Source organism: Choloepus didactylus, chromosome 2 (assembly GCF_015220235.1).
Source record: "Choloepus didactylus isolate mChoDid1 chromosome 2, mChoDid1.pri, whole genome shotgun sequence".
Taxonomy (NCBI): domain Eukaryota; kingdom Metazoa; phylum Chordata; class Mammalia; order Pilosa; family Megalonychidae; genus Choloepus; species Choloepus didactylus.
This window is the reverse complement of record NC_051308.1, coordinates 139,670,303-139,690,757: the sequence shown is the minus strand read 5'-3', so window position 1 is coordinate 139,690,757 and position 20,455 is coordinate 139,670,303. Positions and strand designations below refer to the sequence as shown.

The 20,455-nt window shown below is 35.5% G+C and overlaps 1 protein-coding gene and 1 pseudogene across 2 annotated transcripts in view; one reads left to right on the top strand and one right to left on the bottom strand.

The window, feature by feature from the left end:
* Positions 1–10,287: 10,287 nt before the first annotated feature.
* Positions 10,288–20,455, bottom strand: part of OLFM3 (olfactomedin 3) — a 182,144-nt gene continuing 171,976 nt past the window's right edge. For both annotated transcript variants that reach the window (XM_037826516.1, XM_037826515.1), the window contains exons 5-6: positions 16,532–16,638; positions 10,288–15,418 (exon numbers count right to left, since the gene is read on the bottom strand). In XM_037826516.1, the coding sequence (XP_037682444.1) occupies positions 14,741–15,418; positions 16,532–16,638 (785 nt within the window). In that variant the 3' untranslated portion in view covers positions 10,288–14,740. The remainder of the gene's footprint in view (positions 15,419–16,531; positions 16,639–20,455) is intronic.
* Positions 11,379–11,574, top strand: LOC119526948 (annotated as a pseudogene).

Here is a 20,455-nt window from a genome sequence, read left to right as displayed (position 1 = left end):
AAGACACTCTGGGTGGGGGTCAGAAGTGGGAAAGTGGGCGTGCAACACCAGAGGGGATTAGAGTGACCTGTGGTCCTAGGCTTCTTGAGGGTATAATGAGGTTGGATCTGATGACCTCAAGCTGTGAATGTTGGGTAGTGGGGTGAGGAAACAGGTGGTTCTTGCCAGGAGCATGCAAAGGTCTGGGGCTTTCATTCCCTATCAAAGGCTGAGAGGACAGTAGAGGGGGCAAGCAAGGTCTCTTTTGAGCCCTGCCAATAGGGAGTAGTGATGCATATAAACCATATCCAGATTACCCTTTTCTAAAATTTCTCATTTATTGGGATAAGTACCCAAAAATCAGTTTTATTGTGTGTCTCTGCTTTTTAATATAGCTTTGATTAATATACCTGATAAAGAACTGTGAATTCTCGTTTCATGGCCATTCTTTATGCTTAGAAAACCTGTATTTCATGCAGGTGATGAATGAAGGGTTCGATAAATGAGGTGGTATTCAGTAAAAGTCAAATCATCTTAACCCAACCTGCCTGGTAACAAGAAAGGCAGAAGAAAGTCCGTCTGCTGGGGACTAAACTCAGCATGATTCTTCTGAGGATTAAATTTTGCCGTCTGGCCACTTGAATATCTGTAAGTTGCTGATAAAATGAGACTTTACAACTCCTGGGTCTCTGAGGGTGTAAGTGATAGAAAAGAAAAATGTATAACGCCAACTTGAATGGAAGACTTTATGTAGCTTGATTTAAGAACTTGGAAAGCCAATAAAATGGACATAACATTTAGATGTAGAAGATAACCTTTTGGTACGTAACCTGCCTTTTCTTATCTACTTTTATACTATAGGACTTCCGTGGCATTCAGGGAAATCAGAACTTGCATGTAACAGGAACATGAGCAAATGGCCCAATATGTCTAATTTAATCAGAATCAATACCTATGTCATATAGCACTGCAAACTTTATGCCCCTTTACTCAACTGTATTCTGTTACCTTAGACCATTACAGTATCTTGTAAGATATTTCTTTTATTTTTCTGCCTGAAGCAATAGATATAGGCAAATCGCTCTGAGATGTTCTGGGGAGACTCTAAAGGCAAGTTACTTATGACTACAACAGATGTTGATGATTTTTAGGGAAATGCTGACTCTATGTTTTGAATCTCTATCTCTCCTAGGGAAAAATAAGGAATTTCCAGTTGCCTTATAGCTGTAGGAACAGAAGAGCTAAACAGCCTAGCTGTAAGAGTGGAAAGCTAAACTTCTGACAAGGGGCAAAAATAAGAGAGATGACTCGTTGCGGTCGCAGTTGACTCGTCTGGGGGAGGGTGGCGGCCGGTTGATAAATCCTAGGCTCCCAGGATTACTCCGAGGGTACCGGCGGCGGGGGCTCTTTCCCGGAGGCGAGGGCGAGGCGGGGGACTTGGCCAGGTCCCCGGCGGGAGGCGCGCAAAGTATGGAGGGCGGCGAGAAAGGAACAGGCGGGACACGCTTCTTTTAGGGTGAAGAAACCAAGAGAGTTTATTAGGGGAGAGTACAAGCTTATATCGGGCGTTTAGAGGGCGGGGTAGCTGTAGGGGTTAAAGGCTTGGATTGGTTCTGAGAGGGCGCGGAGGTTGATTGAAAAGGGGCGAGAGTTGCTCCCGTAACGGTGTCCGGCAACAATGTATGCGCACCGGTGGTGATGGGAGTTGCGCTGGCAACGGGGAGTGTCCGGGCAAGATAAGGGGGTGGGGAAAAGGCGGTTCCCTCCGGCAAGCCTCCCCTAACATTGGTAATTTGGGTGAGGAAATGGGGCCTGCCTCCAGCCTCACTTTCCCAGGCCCGGGGGGCTGTAGAGGGCGCACTCACCCGTACCCACTACCCTCCCCAGGGGTGGATCCGGTCCCCCAGCCCAGGCCCGCCAAGTTAAAGCGCGTAATCAGTGTCCCGCAACTCGTCTCAGTTCTTATTAGAGAGGAAGCAATTTCTCTCTCAATTGTTCATTCTTTGGTTATGGTTCTACAGACAGGATTCAAAGAAGAGGTGAAAAATTTAACCCTACATTACAAAATACTTGTTTCTGTTATCTGATTCCCCCAAAATCTAATCTTCTAATCTGACCACAGGAGTGTAAACAGACACCATCAATTAATCTTCCCTATTGTGGTTAGTTTAGCACTGCTATTATTAGTCCCATTATTATTATTAGTAGTAGTATTAGTAGTAATAGTTGTTGTAGCAGCAGTAATGGTACATTTTTATAGCAAGCATAATGTAACCACTGTTATCACTGAACAGCTGAATAAACTGAGACAGCTTGCTGTATTGCAGAGATTCATCCTTGGAATGTCTTTTAACCCAGTACTTACTTATTGTTTTTAAACAAACATTTCATCCTATTAATAATATAAACATAAAAATGATCCAAAGCAATTAGAAGTTAATGAAAAAACAAACAAGTAAACAACATCAGATGTTTAGACACAAAGTCTGGAAGTCTGATGTAGCAATGATTGTTGATTTTTAACAATTGATTGTTTCCTTCCTTCACTCATTCAGCAGTTGTTTATTGGGAAACTACTATATTCCAGGCACTAATTTAGGTACTGTAGATAAAAAGATGAGTAAGCCAGCCATTGTATCTGCCATGATGGTGCTTACTCACTGTTTGACAGTGTTCAAAAATTAGAATAAACAAATATTCTCATTGATATGGAATTGAATCATGCAGCTTAGCCTGATCCATCAATATTTAACAAAGTAGACAATAGAGTAAATGAAACCATATAGTACATAGTGGCCTGCAGAAGTGTTCTCATGTGTTGTCAATGTTTACTTCCCGTTTTTATGAAATGCAAGGTGCCCCTAGCCAAGTACTACGGACTGCAGAGTTCATAAAAGCAGACCCTAAATATGCCTTCTGTTAATTTATGTAGCCACAGTGTATGGCACCTAGTATTTCACAGACACACCGTAAATATGTGCAGATTGAATGAATAGATTGCCTCAGTTCAGAATCAACTTGTGTATAACCTAAAGCTCTTGTTTTAATTCTTTTTGAAAGATTATTTTAGCTTCTCTTATTGTCTCATTTCTTTCCTTTTCTTCTTTATACATCTGATCTGAACTGTCTTCCCTTGTTTTGGTGGAACTGAAATATTAGGGTTTTCAGAATTTTTCACTGGATATAAGAAGTTTCAAAATCAGCCTAAAGGAAGCCCCAGGGAGGTTATGGGCTCCTAGAAGGAATTTCAGTATAGTCCAAACTTATTTATACCGTAGCAAATACTCCAGTTTCCTTTGGGGATTCGTTAGAGGAGGTTTTCCCTCTATTTCCTGGAATTTCTAGGAATTGTGTCATTCCTCCAGAGTAACATAGCCAGTGTGAATTGATGGGGTGAAATGATGGCTCAAATATGGGGTTTATTTGAGGAGATTTTATAGCATCATTAATCTGCTTCTGACAGAGGTTAGTCCAACAAAATGGATCACAAATATTGGGTAAAGTAATTAATTGGACTATGTGGTCAAGTGAAAAGCATATATGTGTGTGTGTGTATGTGTGTGTGTGTATATAATATTTCTAAGTTTAATATTGTTTCCATACCTGTTAAAACAAACATTGTATTAAAGTATCTAATTCTGAGCAGAAATACTTTTAAAGGGAAATGATACAGAAAAGAATACACACATATACAACAAAAAAGTTACCTACCCTCAAAAAATGCACTGCTATGCTATTACAGTTTTTTTTTTAATTAGCTAGGGACATGTTTTATGTGTTTGCTTTTTAAATATGTGAAATCATTTCATGAAAACCACTATATACTCCTGCAGAGACAAAAACCATGTTTCCTTTCAAATTTGTCTGACTCTAGCTCTTAGTTTTTAATATTGATGATCTCTACAGAATTATTTGGACTTAGGGTTGGCTTTAGACTGGGTCAAGGAACATAAATAAAGATTTTGATGAGAGAGGAAAAGAGGCATTTAGAATGTGAATGCAGAAGAGATTGGAGGAAAGAAGGCATATATTATGCATATGGTCAAGGAAGAAGACTTTATAAATGCACTAGAGGAAGTGTGTTTGGGGATAATGGAAAATAAAGTTGTAAATGTCAGGTGGATTCAGTCAGAGCACCTTGAAATTGATGTAATGGGAAACAGAAAGCTGTGGTTTATGAATGAGTAGGGGAGTGTCATAGTGCTTTATCAAGATGAAACTGATGGGAGAAAGAGGGTTAGACTTTGTGGGGAAGAGGCTAGAGAAAGTAATAACGGCCAGTATGATTTTGCTGTGTGTTTTGCAGGTACGAGATGGTGAGAACTTATATCACTTGTGGCAATAGAGTGAGTCAGTAAGATGGAGGAGAAAAATATTTTTAGAAAAGAAACAATGAATTTTTGTATTTTAGTGAGAGTTTGCACATAGATAATGAAAGTCTCAGAAGAGTTAAATATGTCTAGAATAAGTGATATTATTGATGAAATATATTGGTTTGGATGGTCAAGTCAGTAAATAGAGAATTTACAGTTTAATGGGGGATACTATGGTAATCTAGATGTCATTCTTGACCCTAAGAGATTAATTTAGGGCAGACAAATAAAGTTATCTTCATTTGGAGTAAAAGTGCTATGATGGATGTAAGTACCAGGTCATGTGACAGGACAAGGAAGAGGCATATAACCCAGATAAGGCATAGTTGGGCTAGTTTCCCAGAAAAGGCTAAATCTAGGTTAATCCTTGAAATATGGGCAAGAATGAATCATATAAGAAAGATGCTACAGACAATGTTATAGGTAGAAGGAATAGCAGGAGAAGAACTGTGAGGAGAAAACGCAAGTATTTATGTATTGTAATGATGGAGGGTTGTATATATTGTGCTAAGGACTCAGACTTTATCCCTTTTGGAAGCTGGTATAAGAAAGATTATTTTATTTATGGATATGCTACCATTAAATTGATGGAGCATTTGCATGTAGGTATCATTTAGGCAGCTAGAAATGCTGAACTAAGAGATGATATTTGGATTCATAAGTCATTCAGTGATTGCTGAAGCTATAACAATGGATGAGTTCTTAAAAGGAGTGTAAAGATGAGAAAACCATGGATTTAGAAATGAGTTCTTGGAGAGAAGATCCACAGTTGGTTAGTAGGTTTTAGTCAAATAATAGAGAACAATATGAAATATTTGTCTTAGTTTGAACACAGTATAGGTAACTCTTTAGAAGCTACTTGAAAACTTTTGGTAAATGAATTAGTAAACTTTCATTTTGTCTCTCCTTTACCTCTGGTATTTTCTTTTTCAGTGTGAATTATACAAGCAACTGAAGATCAGTTCACACATAGTGTTATTGATCTCTTAGAGTCACAGATTATTAGAAGGTTAGAGCTGGGAACCTGCTGATTAAGTGTTTTTCATACTTATTTTTTTTTTTAACACCAAAATGTTTTCTGACAATAAAAGCTTAACATAGAAGCATTTTTAAAAGTAGACAAAATTGAGGCCACTTTTGTTGGAGGTGGTTGGATAGGGTTTGTAGCTTATTGTCCCACCCCAATTAAGTTTCTCTATCCCTTGGTGGTAGACTGAGGTATCCTTATGGAAACCTCAGACTCTAAGGCGCAGCTTTTGAAAACTATCTATAGAGTCAATGCTTTCATTTTAAAGAAACCAAGAAACTTGCTCAAAGAGTTAATAGAAATTTTAGAACAAATTTTCTGCCTCCTGGAAAAATTGTTCACTCTATATGAAGTACTGTTCTACACTAATGTACTTAGAAGGCATTACCAGATGCATTTACTTAGAATTACTGGCTGATTAATCAGCATCCTACTTTTTGTTGATGTATCCCTTGAAAACACAGGATAAGGAAGCAGGGGTAAAACATGATGGAGGAAGAATAGCTGCTTCTTCTTTCCCCAGCCTAATGGCATATGTCCCTTTGATGAAACCCTGACTCTTCTGCCGAAGACAAAGTATATTTCTAAGAAAAATATTTACTGGGGAAAAAGGCAAAATAGGGAAACAAAACCTGAATGGATGAAAATTTAAAATAATTTTTCCTTTTAAAACTGGGTGTTAAAGGAAAGAAATAACACAAATAACTATTATATCTCTTTTAAGCTGTTTTGTTCTGGGATAAGATTTACAGTATCATGGAGACCTGAAATAGATTGGGAAGTCATTCAGTAAGTTGAAGCTATCTGTATGATTAAATTAAGCCTAGTTTTACCTTCTTGACACTTCCTATGTTTAGAATATTACCTTAATTAGAGATAGAAATTTATATCCAGTAAGATAAATTTGGAAAACTTAATTTCTCATGAAGTTTCCAGAATGAAACAATGTTTTTAGTGTTTTTAGATATAGTCAGGGTGCTATTTGACCACTCATTCTTACACTTCTTTGGTTATTATTGTTTACTGTGGGATTATTCTGTGTCAGACACTATGACAGGGACTGGTATATAAGGAAAATAACTCATTACCTCCTCTTTTGCGGTATTCACGCTAGCTTGGAGGAAACAAATCACTATAATGTGATGTGATAATTTTGACAATACAAGAGCAATACTATGGAAACACACACACATAAAAAACTGAGTAATTTTTAATAGGCTTCTTAAATAAAGTGGTATTTTAAGTTAATTTGAAGGGTGAACAGCAATCTAAAGAGAAAGAAGGTAGGAAGTCAGTCTTGAAAGTGAGTTATAAGGGAAGGTACATACCCCACACTTTCATTCTGACTTGGAAACTAGGGCTTGTTTGGTCATGGAGCATTCCAGTCCATAAAGAATAGCTAGTAGAAGTTTCCTTTGGTCAAAGCAAAAGGTAAAACTACACAGAAGAGGAAACAGAGGCCAGTAAGCAAAAGAAGTGTTTCCAAACAGGTCACCATATTCTGTTCACTGGGCTGAAGATCAGAGGATCATTAAACGAGACCAGGAAACTGTTGGTGAACTAAACCTGGAAAAGAATTCTCCAGAACAAATATCTGGAACAAACCTTGATTTGCATGACTGGATTTTATTTATACACAGAAATCTAATAATGGGAAGGATGGGTACATTGAAAGAGACAACAATGTGGTAAAAAAGTAAGATGGGCTGATGTTTCTGTTAATTGAAGTAGAGAGGAAAGATAGATTGGGGACAGAATGAGGGAAAGATAAAGATTTTGGTTTGAAACACTGAATGTAAGGTGTCTGTGGAATAGCTATAGAGAAAAGTAAACATTGAAAGCATAATGTTCTTATTTGCAAAATAGGGATGATAATGTTTGCCCTCCCTATTCTACATGGCTGATGTAAAGGCTTACATGTAAGAATAGATATAAAACAACCTTTAAAAGTAGAAACCAAGGTACAACAGACTATTTTTTTCATGTTTGTTTATTGCAAGTTTTCTAAGGCGAAATGGTGAGGAAAGTAAATCGCAAATTAACCACACATCCTATCCCCTTTGATGGGCCAAACTTTACCTGAGGGGCAAGAATATCATTTGAATATAAAAATCCTTTCCTTCTGAAAGGACAAGTTCTCCTTTTTCAACACACACTTCGTATGCCAAGAGTTGCTTCTAATGGAGTTTATAAAGATATCGGGGAGAGAGTGAAAATATTTATTTCTATTACTCTTGGTTCACACTGGAGTGGAAGCTAATGGATAAGTCTTCTCAGTCCTTTGGAAGAAAAGTCAAACATCGCTGAATTGAGCAGCCTCAATTCTCCATTCAGCTGGAGTTTATCAGTGTAAGTGTGACTTGGGTTATTTTTTTTAACAAAAATATTTTTTTAATTTACATTCTGTAGCTGTAGATTACATGTATGCCAAATACAATAGCTTCTAAACCAAGGGAAAGGTTAAAACCCTTTCTTTTTCTATTTATGTGTTTGCAGTTAAATTTGATGGAACATGCCGCATCTGCTCAATTCCAGTCAGTGTCTAATGGTGCTGCCAAAAGACTGTGTTAGAATTATAAGAGAATGTTCTCCAGACTCGAATAATGTAGGACAGGCCTCATAATAAGATGCTCTTGGGTCACTGAATCTGGCAAGAACATGCCCTGAAGTCTGAATCACAGTCAAAGAACTGGATTTGCTCCACATAGAAAAAAGTCCCTTTAGAGTTTTATAGGGAAAAACTTAATCTTGAGTTGTTCTGAAGAAAAAAAAATACTGATAGTACTAGGTTGTTGATTTCTTTCTTCTCAAAGCAAGCTGAAATTCTTAAAGGGTTGCAAGGCAGATGCAATCTGAAGTTCAGTGCTTTGGCATAAAGATACTTGATAAATGTGGTATTAAATTGGATTGCATTGACATAGTAATGGTGTTTCAGGTCATGGCTTTCTTTGAGAATATAATGAAAGCTTTAAATCCTCTACGTGAAAGAATGCACAAACACATGTACACACTAAATTTAGCATATATTTTCAGGGGTTTCAACCACCCCCAGCAGCATATCCTTGAACTCAAAGTTAAAGAGACCAACAAAACGACTTCTGAAATAGAGAAATACTAAGGAATATTTGGTCCACGGATTTCTAGGAACAGAAGAGAGGAGGTCAGAGTTTTTATGTGGATCAGATAGTGACATTCCATTCCTGGAATGAATTTACTGTGGCAGGCTGCTTCTCAGCCTGACTGTCTCCCCTTCAAGCATCACCGTGTCCCTAACAAACACCCAGACACTGTTTGTCATACAGACTTGTTTACTTCCTCCATAGCACTTAGTAAATCAACACTTATTTTCATTAATATTTGTTGCAGACTGTTCCCTAGGATGTAAATGCATGAAGACCTTATTTTTATTTTGACAGTTGTATCCCTAGTATCTAGAACATTGTAACATATGTAGTTTTGCTCAGTAATTACTTTTTGAATAAATGAATAAATAATGCAGTGTTATATAGTTGGAAAGCTCGTAAACTATCCATCAGGAATGTATATGAACATGTGAAATCAAGAATGGTATAGACAAAGAGCTGACTTGATATGTGTTGCTGAGTTCAGCAACATGATTAATTTCTGTAACATGCTTAAATTTAAAATGGCCAGTACTTTTTTAATTCAGCTCATTTCTTGATCCATTTTTTGAGATGCTTGTGTAATATTTAATTTCTGGAAATGTCTGCTGATGTATACAATATTTACAAGTCTGAATTTTGGTACAAATTGTATAGTATGGCAATATTTTAATCATCTCTTTAAAATAGGTGGAAGATCTTCTGGACATACTAGAGCTTTGGCAAGGATGAAACTCAGCACTGGATATGTGTGCATGTTTACCAGCAAACTTCTTGTAACACAAAGATATTCCTGTAAACTTTTCTATACTCACCATATTGCTTCATGGCTGTAAGTAAGAATAATGTTTAAAAGTGGTCACGATGTGAAACTTGCTTCCGTAAAGGGGAGGCTAAGCCTACCTATAATTATGCCTACGATTCACTTTCAGAGAACCTCTTCGTTGCTCAGATGTGGCCTTTCTTTCTCTAAGCCAACCCTGCAAATAAATTCATTACCCTTTGCCCTAAGTGGGACATGACTCCCAGGGGTGTGAGTCTCCCTGGTGATGTGGGACATGACTCCCAGGGATGAGCCTGGCCCTGGCATCGTGAGATTAAGAATGCCTTCTTGGACCAAAACAGGGAAAAGAAATGTAACAAAATAAGGTTTTAGTGTCTAAGAGATTTCAAATAGTGTCAAGAGGCTGTTCTGGGGTTACCCTTATGCAAGCTTCAGCTAGATATTGCAAACCGCCACAGTACCAACAGTATTCCCAAAAACCCTCAAGAATACCCATGTCTCTATCTGAGACTCTATAAAAGTTTCACTCACTAAGTTTATTTTTCAGAAACTTAAAACCTCCAAATTTCCAGATTGTTCCTATGCCAAATAAGTCCTGAAACCCAAAGGCCAGTCTCTTCAAGAACACTAACCAGCTGCATTCCCTTTCTCCATAATGTCGACACCCCTTTCCAATATGAACAAGTTAGAGTGGTCATTGCCTAGATATCCCTGAAGATTGAGACAATGATCAAATGAGAGGGAGGAGCACCAACAGACAAGATAGGATTTAACAAAGGATTATAACTACTGACTCCTTTTTAGTCTCCAGTGTATTAGAACAGCTAGAAGGAAATATCTGAAATTGTGGAACTGTAACCCATACCATACTTTAAAATTTGCTCTATAACCATACTTTGAAAGTTATTGCTTTTCTGTATATATGTTATATTTCATAATAAAAAATGTTTTTAAAAATGGTCACTATTTTTGTAATCTTGGCAAGATGCAACTTTATTCCTTTCTTTTGTATCATTCTCCAGTTATGTTTAATACTTTACATTTGTAAAACTTATTTGGCACTTGAGAGTTTCAAAATTTTATGCCAACAAGTTGGACATTTGGTAGACAAGGCAGACTCCAAACAGGATTAAAATTCCTATAAGCCTAACAAAACAGTTCAGCCAAAAGGGATAAACTGCATAATTTCAAGATGTAAGTCAAATAAATCAGCTTGGAAAAGTCAGTTTTGGGAGAGGATTTCTTTATGATTGCCTCAACAATAAAGCAAATAGAGCAAAACAGTTTTCTATTCTTTATTCAAGTGATTCTCATGAATGAAATTCATAATACCTTACAAAATAGTTAAAAGATTTTGGTGAAGTTTTTTTTCTTTTTCTTTCACGAACTAATATTTTCATTGTAGTTTTCTAGTACAAGTCAGACTATTCAAGAACACAGATTTTCTTATGCCACAGGTCTTTTCTGAGGAGTCACTGACCATGGCAAATTATTAGTTAACAGATTTATACTGAGCTTAGTTAACTTTTAGAAATAGAAACCATTCCATGATCTTGATTTCAGTGTGGATACAGCCTACTGAACTGAACGACTTTTAATCACTCTGGGTCTTTCCAGAAATGACTGTTTCTAGTTACAAGCAGTCAGTTATGGAGGCTTTGTGTCATCCTATAGCATCCAAGTTTCAAATGATGCTTCCTGTTGGTAGTACTAGGCAGACAGCTTTATAGTAGCTCTTCTAGTTGTCCACTTACCATGTGATCACCAAAAGGTGAAGCAAGCTTTGTCTCCAAATGTCTGGTCTCTTAACATGTCATAGCAATTTAAGTCACATGTGTAGTCAAGGATATAATCATACCTACCCCAGCAAGCCAGCAAGATGCCATTTCTGATATTGTTTTCAAAAAACCCTTATTTCTAAAAGATGTGGGAACAACCCTGTCAATGGCTACATTTCTCATTATTGTTTTCACTTGAAGGGATATGTGGCATTTGTAGAAAAAATTTAGTAATCCTGAGTGTTAGGAGATCAGGTAAGGATTTTTGAAGATTGACAGTTAAGGTCTGGGGAAGGGCGGCAGGTGGCAGGCGCCATGTCCAGCCATGAAAGTGGCAACAAGGAGCCCCTGAAGCAGCCCAAGAAGCAGCCAAAGACATGGACAAGGAAGAAAAGGCTTTCCAGCAGAAACAGAAAGAAGAGAAGAAGAAACTTGAGGAGCTTTAAAAGCAAAGGCTGCTGGGAAGTGCCCCCTGGCCACTGCTGGGATTAAGAAATCTGGCAAAAAATAAACTGGTCCTTGTGCCTGAGGTCACGGTGACCATTACTTCTATTCCTGTTTAAACATCTGGATTCCCTGCTATAACATCTTTTGCCACTTATAGCTAGAATGAAGTTTTGTCTTGGAGGCCCAAGAATTATTACAACTTTATTCCCTTCCCCAGGATATTACATGTAATATTCCCCAGGAATTATTACATGTAAAACTTATTTTATTAGGAACATAACTGGTTTTACTTTGGGATGAACATAAGCAAGATGTTACATATTTACATTTTGAAACAATTCTTCTGGTTGAAAAAATGTGGTTGAAAAAAATATGTTATATATATACATTTTGAAACAATTCTTGTGGTTGAAAAAAGTTCGGTGGTGATTTTCAGATATCAAGAACTTTTTCTTATTTGGAATTATAATCAATAAGAAGTTAACATTTTCTGAGAATATGATCATAAGATTTTATCAGACAGAATGCTACTAATTATAGAAGTAAAATGACTCTGTCAATAAGTATGGGAATAGGTATCAGAAATTCTGAGTTTGTCATAAATCTTAATCAATCACTTGGTATTCTATTTATAGGCATTGGCCATTGTTTTCTCTTTTATCTGTATATATTGGTTATGCATAGAAATGCTACCATTTTCTGAAATCATAGATGTAATCTGAGGTGCAGGTTATAAACATCACAATTCAAATGCCACAAATACAAATAACACACAAATACAATCAGACCATAATCATATTATTAGTCTAATAACATGGAAGTTAGTTAACGATCTGGTTAATTTAGAAAATACCAATAACACAGTTCACTTAGGATTAAGAATTTCTGAGTTTGGATTTCTTTACTAATTGGATTATGTGGATGATTTATAAATAGTCATGATTTTCCCCATAAAATTTATTTTATTTGTTGAGAATTTTAAAAACCAGCTATTAGAATGAGTTCTTAATTAATTTCAGGCACAAAACTGATAATAATATATTAAGAAAACACTTTTTAACTGTAAATATTTAATGCAAATCACATTTTTAAACTCATGTTACTCCCACTTCTAGTGACAATAAAATCTGTGCTTACTCTAGCAGCACATACACTGCATAAATTGGATATGATGATGAAACCTTACATAGAAAACAATAAAGTGCTTTACAAACTGCACACCTCACAAATAAGCTGTAATCATCCAGTGCTTCAGTGCTGATGATACCAAAGAACATCATTTTTGTTTAAAACAAGTAATAAACACCACAATATCCATTAGAGACCGTCTACTTAGAAATTGATTAATTTCTGAAATTGATGTGACTTTCTTTCTCCATACAAATATCGATATAGAAAAATTGGCTGAATATATTTGGAGCATGTATATAACGATTAAAGAATCACTTAAGTTTTCCAATTCTCAATAATAGAGGAGAATTTAATTAAAAAATTTAAAAGAGACGGCAATATGCAAAGGACCCAGAGTGATCATTAAATCATACTAAATTTTTGTGTGTGGAGGGGGAGAAATCTTTGTTAAAGTGTAACAAATATTTATATTCAATATAGGGTTATTTAATCTTACAATTTTGACTATGAATATTTAAAAATAATGTTTTATGTGTGACATTTGATGTGAATTACCCTTAAGAATTAGCATTTTTTCACAATGTTTTATCTGAATTACTGTCTTTATTTTTCAAAGAAAATTATGGTATTATGTATGCGTGAATCTGAACATTTACAACAATTTGTTAGAGAATATACTTTTTAAATTATAAAACCAATCTATATCAATACAACCCCTTAAGTGACTATTTTTAGTATATGGAGAATACATCCAAACTCAGTGACATGTTTGAAACATAGATTATATATTTTGTGGCATTGATAGCATCAAGTATTATTAGAGCCTTATTTTTGGTTCTATTCTATCTGCACACAAAATGAATCAGGGTAACAAGGGTTTTCTTTTCATTTCATTTTTTGAATTGGTGATTTCTACATTTGAAACCATAAAACAACTCCCAAGAGTCCCCATCATCTTCTTTTGCACACATTTTACCAATAACTCTCCAGCGCTCATAAAATAATTCTATAGAACATTCCAGAAATTTTCTTTTTAAGAGTTTTTACATATGCTTCATGTATTTTGAGAGTCCTGATACAAAAAAATTACGTTATTGTAAGTTGAGTGAAAAATAAAATAAAATACTAATATATATAATTATGAACCATAAAACTTGTTTGGTTGTATAACAAATGGAAGACTCAAGTCAAATCCAATTTTTGTGACTCAGCTGCATCTTTTACAAAGAATTATATGGGTTTCTTTCAGTGGAGTGAACAGAATTACCCAGCTATATTGAATCAATGTCAGTTGCCTAATAAACTTGGGGTAAGACAGACTCTACATAAGGGATCTGGTTTGATTTTATTAGTTATAGTGCTTATGTAAAAGGGTAAGTCAAAAAGATGCTTCCTTCTTGAACATACTTGAAAATTGACCCATAATAATTACTGAGATTAAACTTCAGTGTATTTTATAAAAAATATTACTTACTTTCACAGAAGTGAAGAGATACAATTACACAATGGTGGTTACAATGGTAGAAATACATATTGCCAATAAAATGTTAGCAAGATATTTAAAAATGACTGTACAGCACCGCATCAGAGAATTGTGTAACAGCAAATGAATATTATTATTTTACCCAAATAAATACAATCCTTTTTTTTTTTTTAGAAATAAATGGATGGAAAGTGCTTTTTTCCCCTAATTCCTACCAAAATATATCCTGATGTGGAGCGAAGACATAAAAAAAAATGATAGAATTTTTAAAAAAAGACATTCATGCATTAAAGCCACCGTTAGTCTCTGACTCTAATATAAGGCAGATCATTAATCTTTTGCAAAACTATGACTTTAGCCACTTAAACTCTTTTTAGTGCTTTTCATGACAAGGATATGATAGGCCTTGTAAATTTAGGCCTTGTAAATTTAAAGTTAGGCTATGTTTCCAACAGTTTATTTTAACAGGGTCACCTCTTCTTTGAAACACAAACTTTACAATGAAAGTGCTTTGGAGAAATGATGAAAAGGTTATATGAAGATAAGACAGAAGGGGTCCTATAGAATTTATCACAAATGACACTGTTTAGATCAATGAAAACCAAATAACATTTGCTTATGTGTCATCCTCAGTCTTAATGATGTGGAAAAGGGTGACATTGAACAGGACCTGGTGGCCATTGTTCCATGCATAAAGAGCTCTATCTCTTGCATTGTAGTCAAGCATGGATATGTGGAAGTATTGGTTATGGAAGGGAATGTCTGTATACTCATATGTGGAGGTTTTGGTGGAATAGGAATAATACACCTTGGCTCCAGTTAAGTGGGAGTTGGTGACATACAGAGTCCCGCAGATCATGAAAGATTCTCCTGCACTTCTCTTGGGGTAGCCAGTGCTCCAGCTCTTCATCACCTCCAAGGTATCTTGGTTAAGTTGGCTGATGACAATATTGCCTGCATTCTGGTTAGTGGCGTACACAGCCCACAGCCCAATTTCGTCAGCCATTAGGTCAATGTCAGAGAACCCTCCCCATGTGTAGGGGTAAACATTGTGAAAACCAGCATACTCCAGACTTCGTTGGGCAAGCACTCTCCCTGTATCAAAGCTGTATTTGATGATGATGTTGCTCTGATATTTGTTAAAATAGAGCGAGCCATTGTAGACAACATGATTAGTTCCTGCCCATTTGAAAGGGAGGTTATATGTCCTTGATTCAGCCCCACTGACAAAGTCTGCAATTGATTTGTACTCACGGACAATTTTATTGTTGGTATAACTATCCATGTACCAGACCTGAGAGGAAAGAAAAAGAAATGTAGTGACTAAATTCTCTGAGAATTCAAAATAAAGACAGTGAGAGTGAGCACATATTAATATCAAAATTTTCAGGCTATGGAGGCCACATTATCTGACTGCTGACCTCCTGCCATGTTATAGTTTTGCAGGTTTATGTGAAACTGTTGGCATGGTTTATGAGAAAAGGAAACTAAATTTACTGCCTTGAAGTTGATTTGGTTTTTTGTTCATTCTTTCTTTTTGTCCATTCAGCATATATCACTGAGTGAATCAAGCATATGTTAATGCAAATCACATCACTTTGTTAAATTACCTGATAGAGCATTGTGGTCATTTATAATTGCAAAAAATATCACCTTCAACAAATTATATTTATTCCATCTTTTGCTCTGGAAAATTTATGTTCTAATTTATATATTCAACTTATTTCTGCTTTAAGTATACCACAGATCCTTCTAGAAATACTTGTTCAGTGGATTAGCTTATAGGTATAACTACCTTTTAATGGAAACATTTTAGTAATTTATTAACTAATCTCACTTGGATGTGACCCTTAAGAATCTTAATTTACATTGAGTTCTGTAATAAAACATAAATAGAGCTGTGGCAAGTTTCCAGCATGTTGATTTACATAACAAAGGCACTGCTGACTTGTGGAAATACCCCCCAAAACTTTCAATGCTATTTCTTTAAAATATTTCTAGACTCCAGGGATATTTTAGCTTGTTTAGTAAATTGGTTAGCTCTTAAGTTTGTTACTTATTTAGTGTTATTTTTTTTCACCCTAAAGAATAGGTTTTAGAAAGAGTATATAGGGAATTTTATACTTGTAATTAGCCCTATTTAATAAATGTTCATAAAATAAGACTAAAACTAATAAAAAAAATTGGATTCACTGTACTGGTAAAGTACAAGAAGGAACGTTGTACTAAAGTAAGTTTGCCATCTATCTTTAGAGATGCTAATACAATCAAAGTGAAAATATATTCAAACAATTTAACACTTTTCAAAGTGAAACTTATATCCCTGATGACAATGAATATTCCAGTATAGATAAGTATAAATAAAACATAGCACATAAGCAAAGACATATTTTTTAAAGCAACATACTCTGTTATTTTTTTCAGATGCCAAAGGATCTGTCATCCAAGCGCCAAATCTGGTTCCAGATGTCTTGACTGTAACTGGGCCTGTGATTTTCATCAATTTGCCACATGCTGAAATCAGAAAAACATAAATATGTTGGGTGAACATGGCCAGTGACTCCAACACACATATTCATAACAAGAGCAAAGAAAGGGATCATAAAACAAAGCAAGTCCATGGAATTAATGTCACATATGATGAATGAGTGATCATTTCATACTGAGTGGTCTGAATTTAACCAGAAGTTGAACCATGAGTAGTTGCATTTTTAATGCTTTAAATCTATAGGGTTTTAAAATGGGAAATGAGTTGCACAATATGGAAAGTAATAAGTGAGTAAAGTCATTATCCATCTACCAATTCAGCAGCTGTTTCCTCTAAATAAAGAAGTCAGAACAATTAAACACATTGCCCATGGGCCTGTTTACCTGATTAATAAGTTTCCTCCCCATGCTCTACTTCCCTATATTTTGTGATGATGGACTACTTATACAAGCCAGAAAACTTTACAAACTGACTTGCAATTTCTATTGGTAAAAAAAGAAAGATATCTTTATGGGATATAAATTAATAGAAAATTCAACCAGGGTCAACCTGAAAGAGAGGTACAGTCTGAAGAGTATCTTAGCAGGGCCTGAAAAAGCAGAGATGTACATTCAAGGACAAAAGCTCAAGCCCTCAGATGCCCCATCACATGAATGAAAGATTTAGAGTATCAATAAATGATGAAAAATGAATGGCTTTCTTGAAAAATTGTAATATTTTTATGAAACTGAATGTGAATAAGATCTCAGGGCAAGTGTGGTATTCATAAGTGCTAAACCTAAATCAAACAGAAACTCAGGGCATTTTATGAGATTTTTAAATACCAAAATTTAGAAGTGATCTATTAAATGCAAGGCAATATGACCACCTACAAATGTTGACTATGGCCTATACAAAGGAATACTCTTTCCTGTGTCTGTTTATATCATTTTTTTTCTTTCTGATTCTTTTTGTTTTTTCTTTTCCATTTTTCTCCTAATTGTTTCACCTCTCTTCCTTCTTCCTCTGCCTGTCTCTAGAATTGATGGATTTCCAATTAGTACTTGTTGGTTCCTGTGTTGTGTTGGAAGGAAAAGAACAGATCCTCAAAGCAAATCAAGGAAAAAATGAATTCTAGCTTAGATCTTATATGGCTCATTTTTTCTCTAAATATGTTGCTCATAAGAATAATGTGCGATTGGCAGAACCCTAAGCTATTCAGTTAGATGATGAATGATAGCATTATATTTTGCACTATTATTTCAGTGATAACTACATATTTAGCAATATCTAGTGTTTCATTAAACTTGAATTGGATTTTTTTCCCCATCTTTTGTGAAAGAAACTAGATGTGATGGCATCTTTAAATAGTAAATTGCTTTTATAAGTTCCTCAAACCTGATAAACTGGACAAATACTTTACAGCATTACCTATATTGAAGATCAAGATCTTGAATTAAACCTATTTAGAAAAATCAGTTCAATTTGGTATAAAGACATGAACGATATATGAGTAAAGAAGTATCAATTTGAACTAGAAAAAAAGCTAATCTATTTTGAATGGTTCTAGTTTAGTATTTCTTTCTCTGAATTCACAATTTGTGAAAGTAATATGATCTTTAATGGCATCCTATGAAAATGTTTATAAATTCACAGATGATAAGAAATATTTATATAATGAAATTAATCACAAAAGGAATGTGTTTTATTATTGCTAGAGTATTTAAACCATGAAAATTTTAAATGTAAGTAGATTGAAATGCATAAGAAGCCAGCCCACCAAAACCTACACACAAAACACATGCGATTTTTATTAGTTGGGGATGATAAACTGTCTTTGAAGAATACATAAACAGCAAAATTAGGTAAAATTTTGAAAAATAATTTTGGTTTAATATGATAGACTGATACATACTTTTATGTCTGTTAAATCCCAAGACAACTAAAATGATAGTGAAGGAGTAATTCAGATTTAAAAATACAAAGTAAAGAAAATAGTACACAAGTCATCAGTGGAAAATGAATTGTTATCAAATAATAGGCAAAGGTGGATCGAGAGTGGTGTGGCAATGGTAGTCACTGCCTGGTGAGTGCAATTCACTCTTATTTACTATGATTTTCCAGCTTGCTTTCTTCCACTTTTCCCTGGATGCTGCACAGTGTTCTAGTAGACACCAGATTTTCCAAATAGTTGATTCAGACAGTTTATGCCTATTTAATAGTTGTTCTGGTGGAGTATTTGATTCCTGGATCTTCTTAATCCACCATCTTCATACAATCCTACTTGATCAATTTGTTAGTCCCTCAGTGTCCCTTGGGTAACAACAGGAATATTATCTTACTGAAAGTGTTATTCAGGAGAATAAAAAAGAAACACATGCTAAGTGTTTAGAATAGTGTTTGGTACATATTTAAGCATTTACTAAATGTTAGCTATCATTCTTGCAAAAGTGCTAAGTCTGGCTGGATAAGTTTGGTGAGTTAAGAGAAACACAATTGAACAGAAAGCAACTACAGCACACTTTGAAAAGTAGAAGATGAGGTTGGACAGGTTAGTAGGACAGCTCATAAAGCTTTATAAAATCTGAGTGAGTAATTTGGATTTTATTTTGGATATTATCAGATGTTTTTGGAGGATTTCAAAAGGGGGTATGACATAATGTGCATTTTAAAAAGATCACACTAGCTGCTATGTGGAAAATTAATTGTATGGGGGATAAAATTTAGACAGTGAGGTCAGTTAGGAAGTCATCACATTGTTCCAGATGAGAGACGACAGGTATGGGGATGGAGATGGAAATGTATATGGATTAGGGATTAGGGAGGCAGGAAATAAAGTCAATAGGACTAGGCATTGGATTAGAGGTGAAGACGGAGAGTAAAAAGAGGAATAAATCACAAAATTAAATTCTGGGATTATAGTCAGAACTTTTGCTTGCGTAGTTGGGCAGACTGTAGTGTCATTTACTCAGATGAAAAGACTAAGGCAAGAGTGGGTTTGGAAGGAAAATTCAAGGATCCAATATGGGTTATTTTAAGTTGCTGTGGACTATTATATATATGCCAGTTGAGATGTAGAGAAGTTAGTATACAAGTTTCAGGAGCTGACACCCCTTTGGGATATAGCTTTGGCAGACTTCAGCATACTGAAGACAGGATAGTGAAAGTCAAAGGCTGGATACTGCCTTAGAGGGAGACACACACAAGAAGAGAAATGCATCTAGAAGAGAGCTCTGTGGCATGACAATATTTATAGGATTTAACAAAGGAGCCCCAGAAGAAGCTATAATTGGGATAGGAAAAATAGTGTGGTGTAAGAAATGCAAAAGAAGAGGGCATTTTAAGAAGGATGAAGTAGTGAACTGCAGAGTATGCCATTGGGATTTCCAGTAAGGTAGAGTCAAAAAAATGGCTATGGTATTTGCCAGCAAGAAGTCACTGGTAATCACAAGAATCAGATGAAGAGAGTGGTGAGACCAGAAACTGGGTTTGAGTGGGTTCTGGAGAGTCTAAACTGAGGCAATTGCTAGAGATGATTCCTTCAAGGGAGAAGAAGTAGGGAGATGGGATGGGGATGGGGACTATGAGGATGGGAAAAATTTATTGTGGTGCTGATGTTTTTATCATTGTTTAAGAAAGGTTTATTTGCTTATAGGAATACTCTGTTATAGAGAGAAACTGACATTGTACAGGAGACAATACTTGAAGAAATGAAGCCCATGGGCAGATGGTAGTTAACCTCTTTAGTGACCATTAATAACCATGACTCTATCCATCCTTTTATACATTTTTGTTTTGTCTCTCTGTTGCTAACTTCCTTAGCTTTCCAGTAAATGTTCCTGATATAGTATATTCCATCTAGGT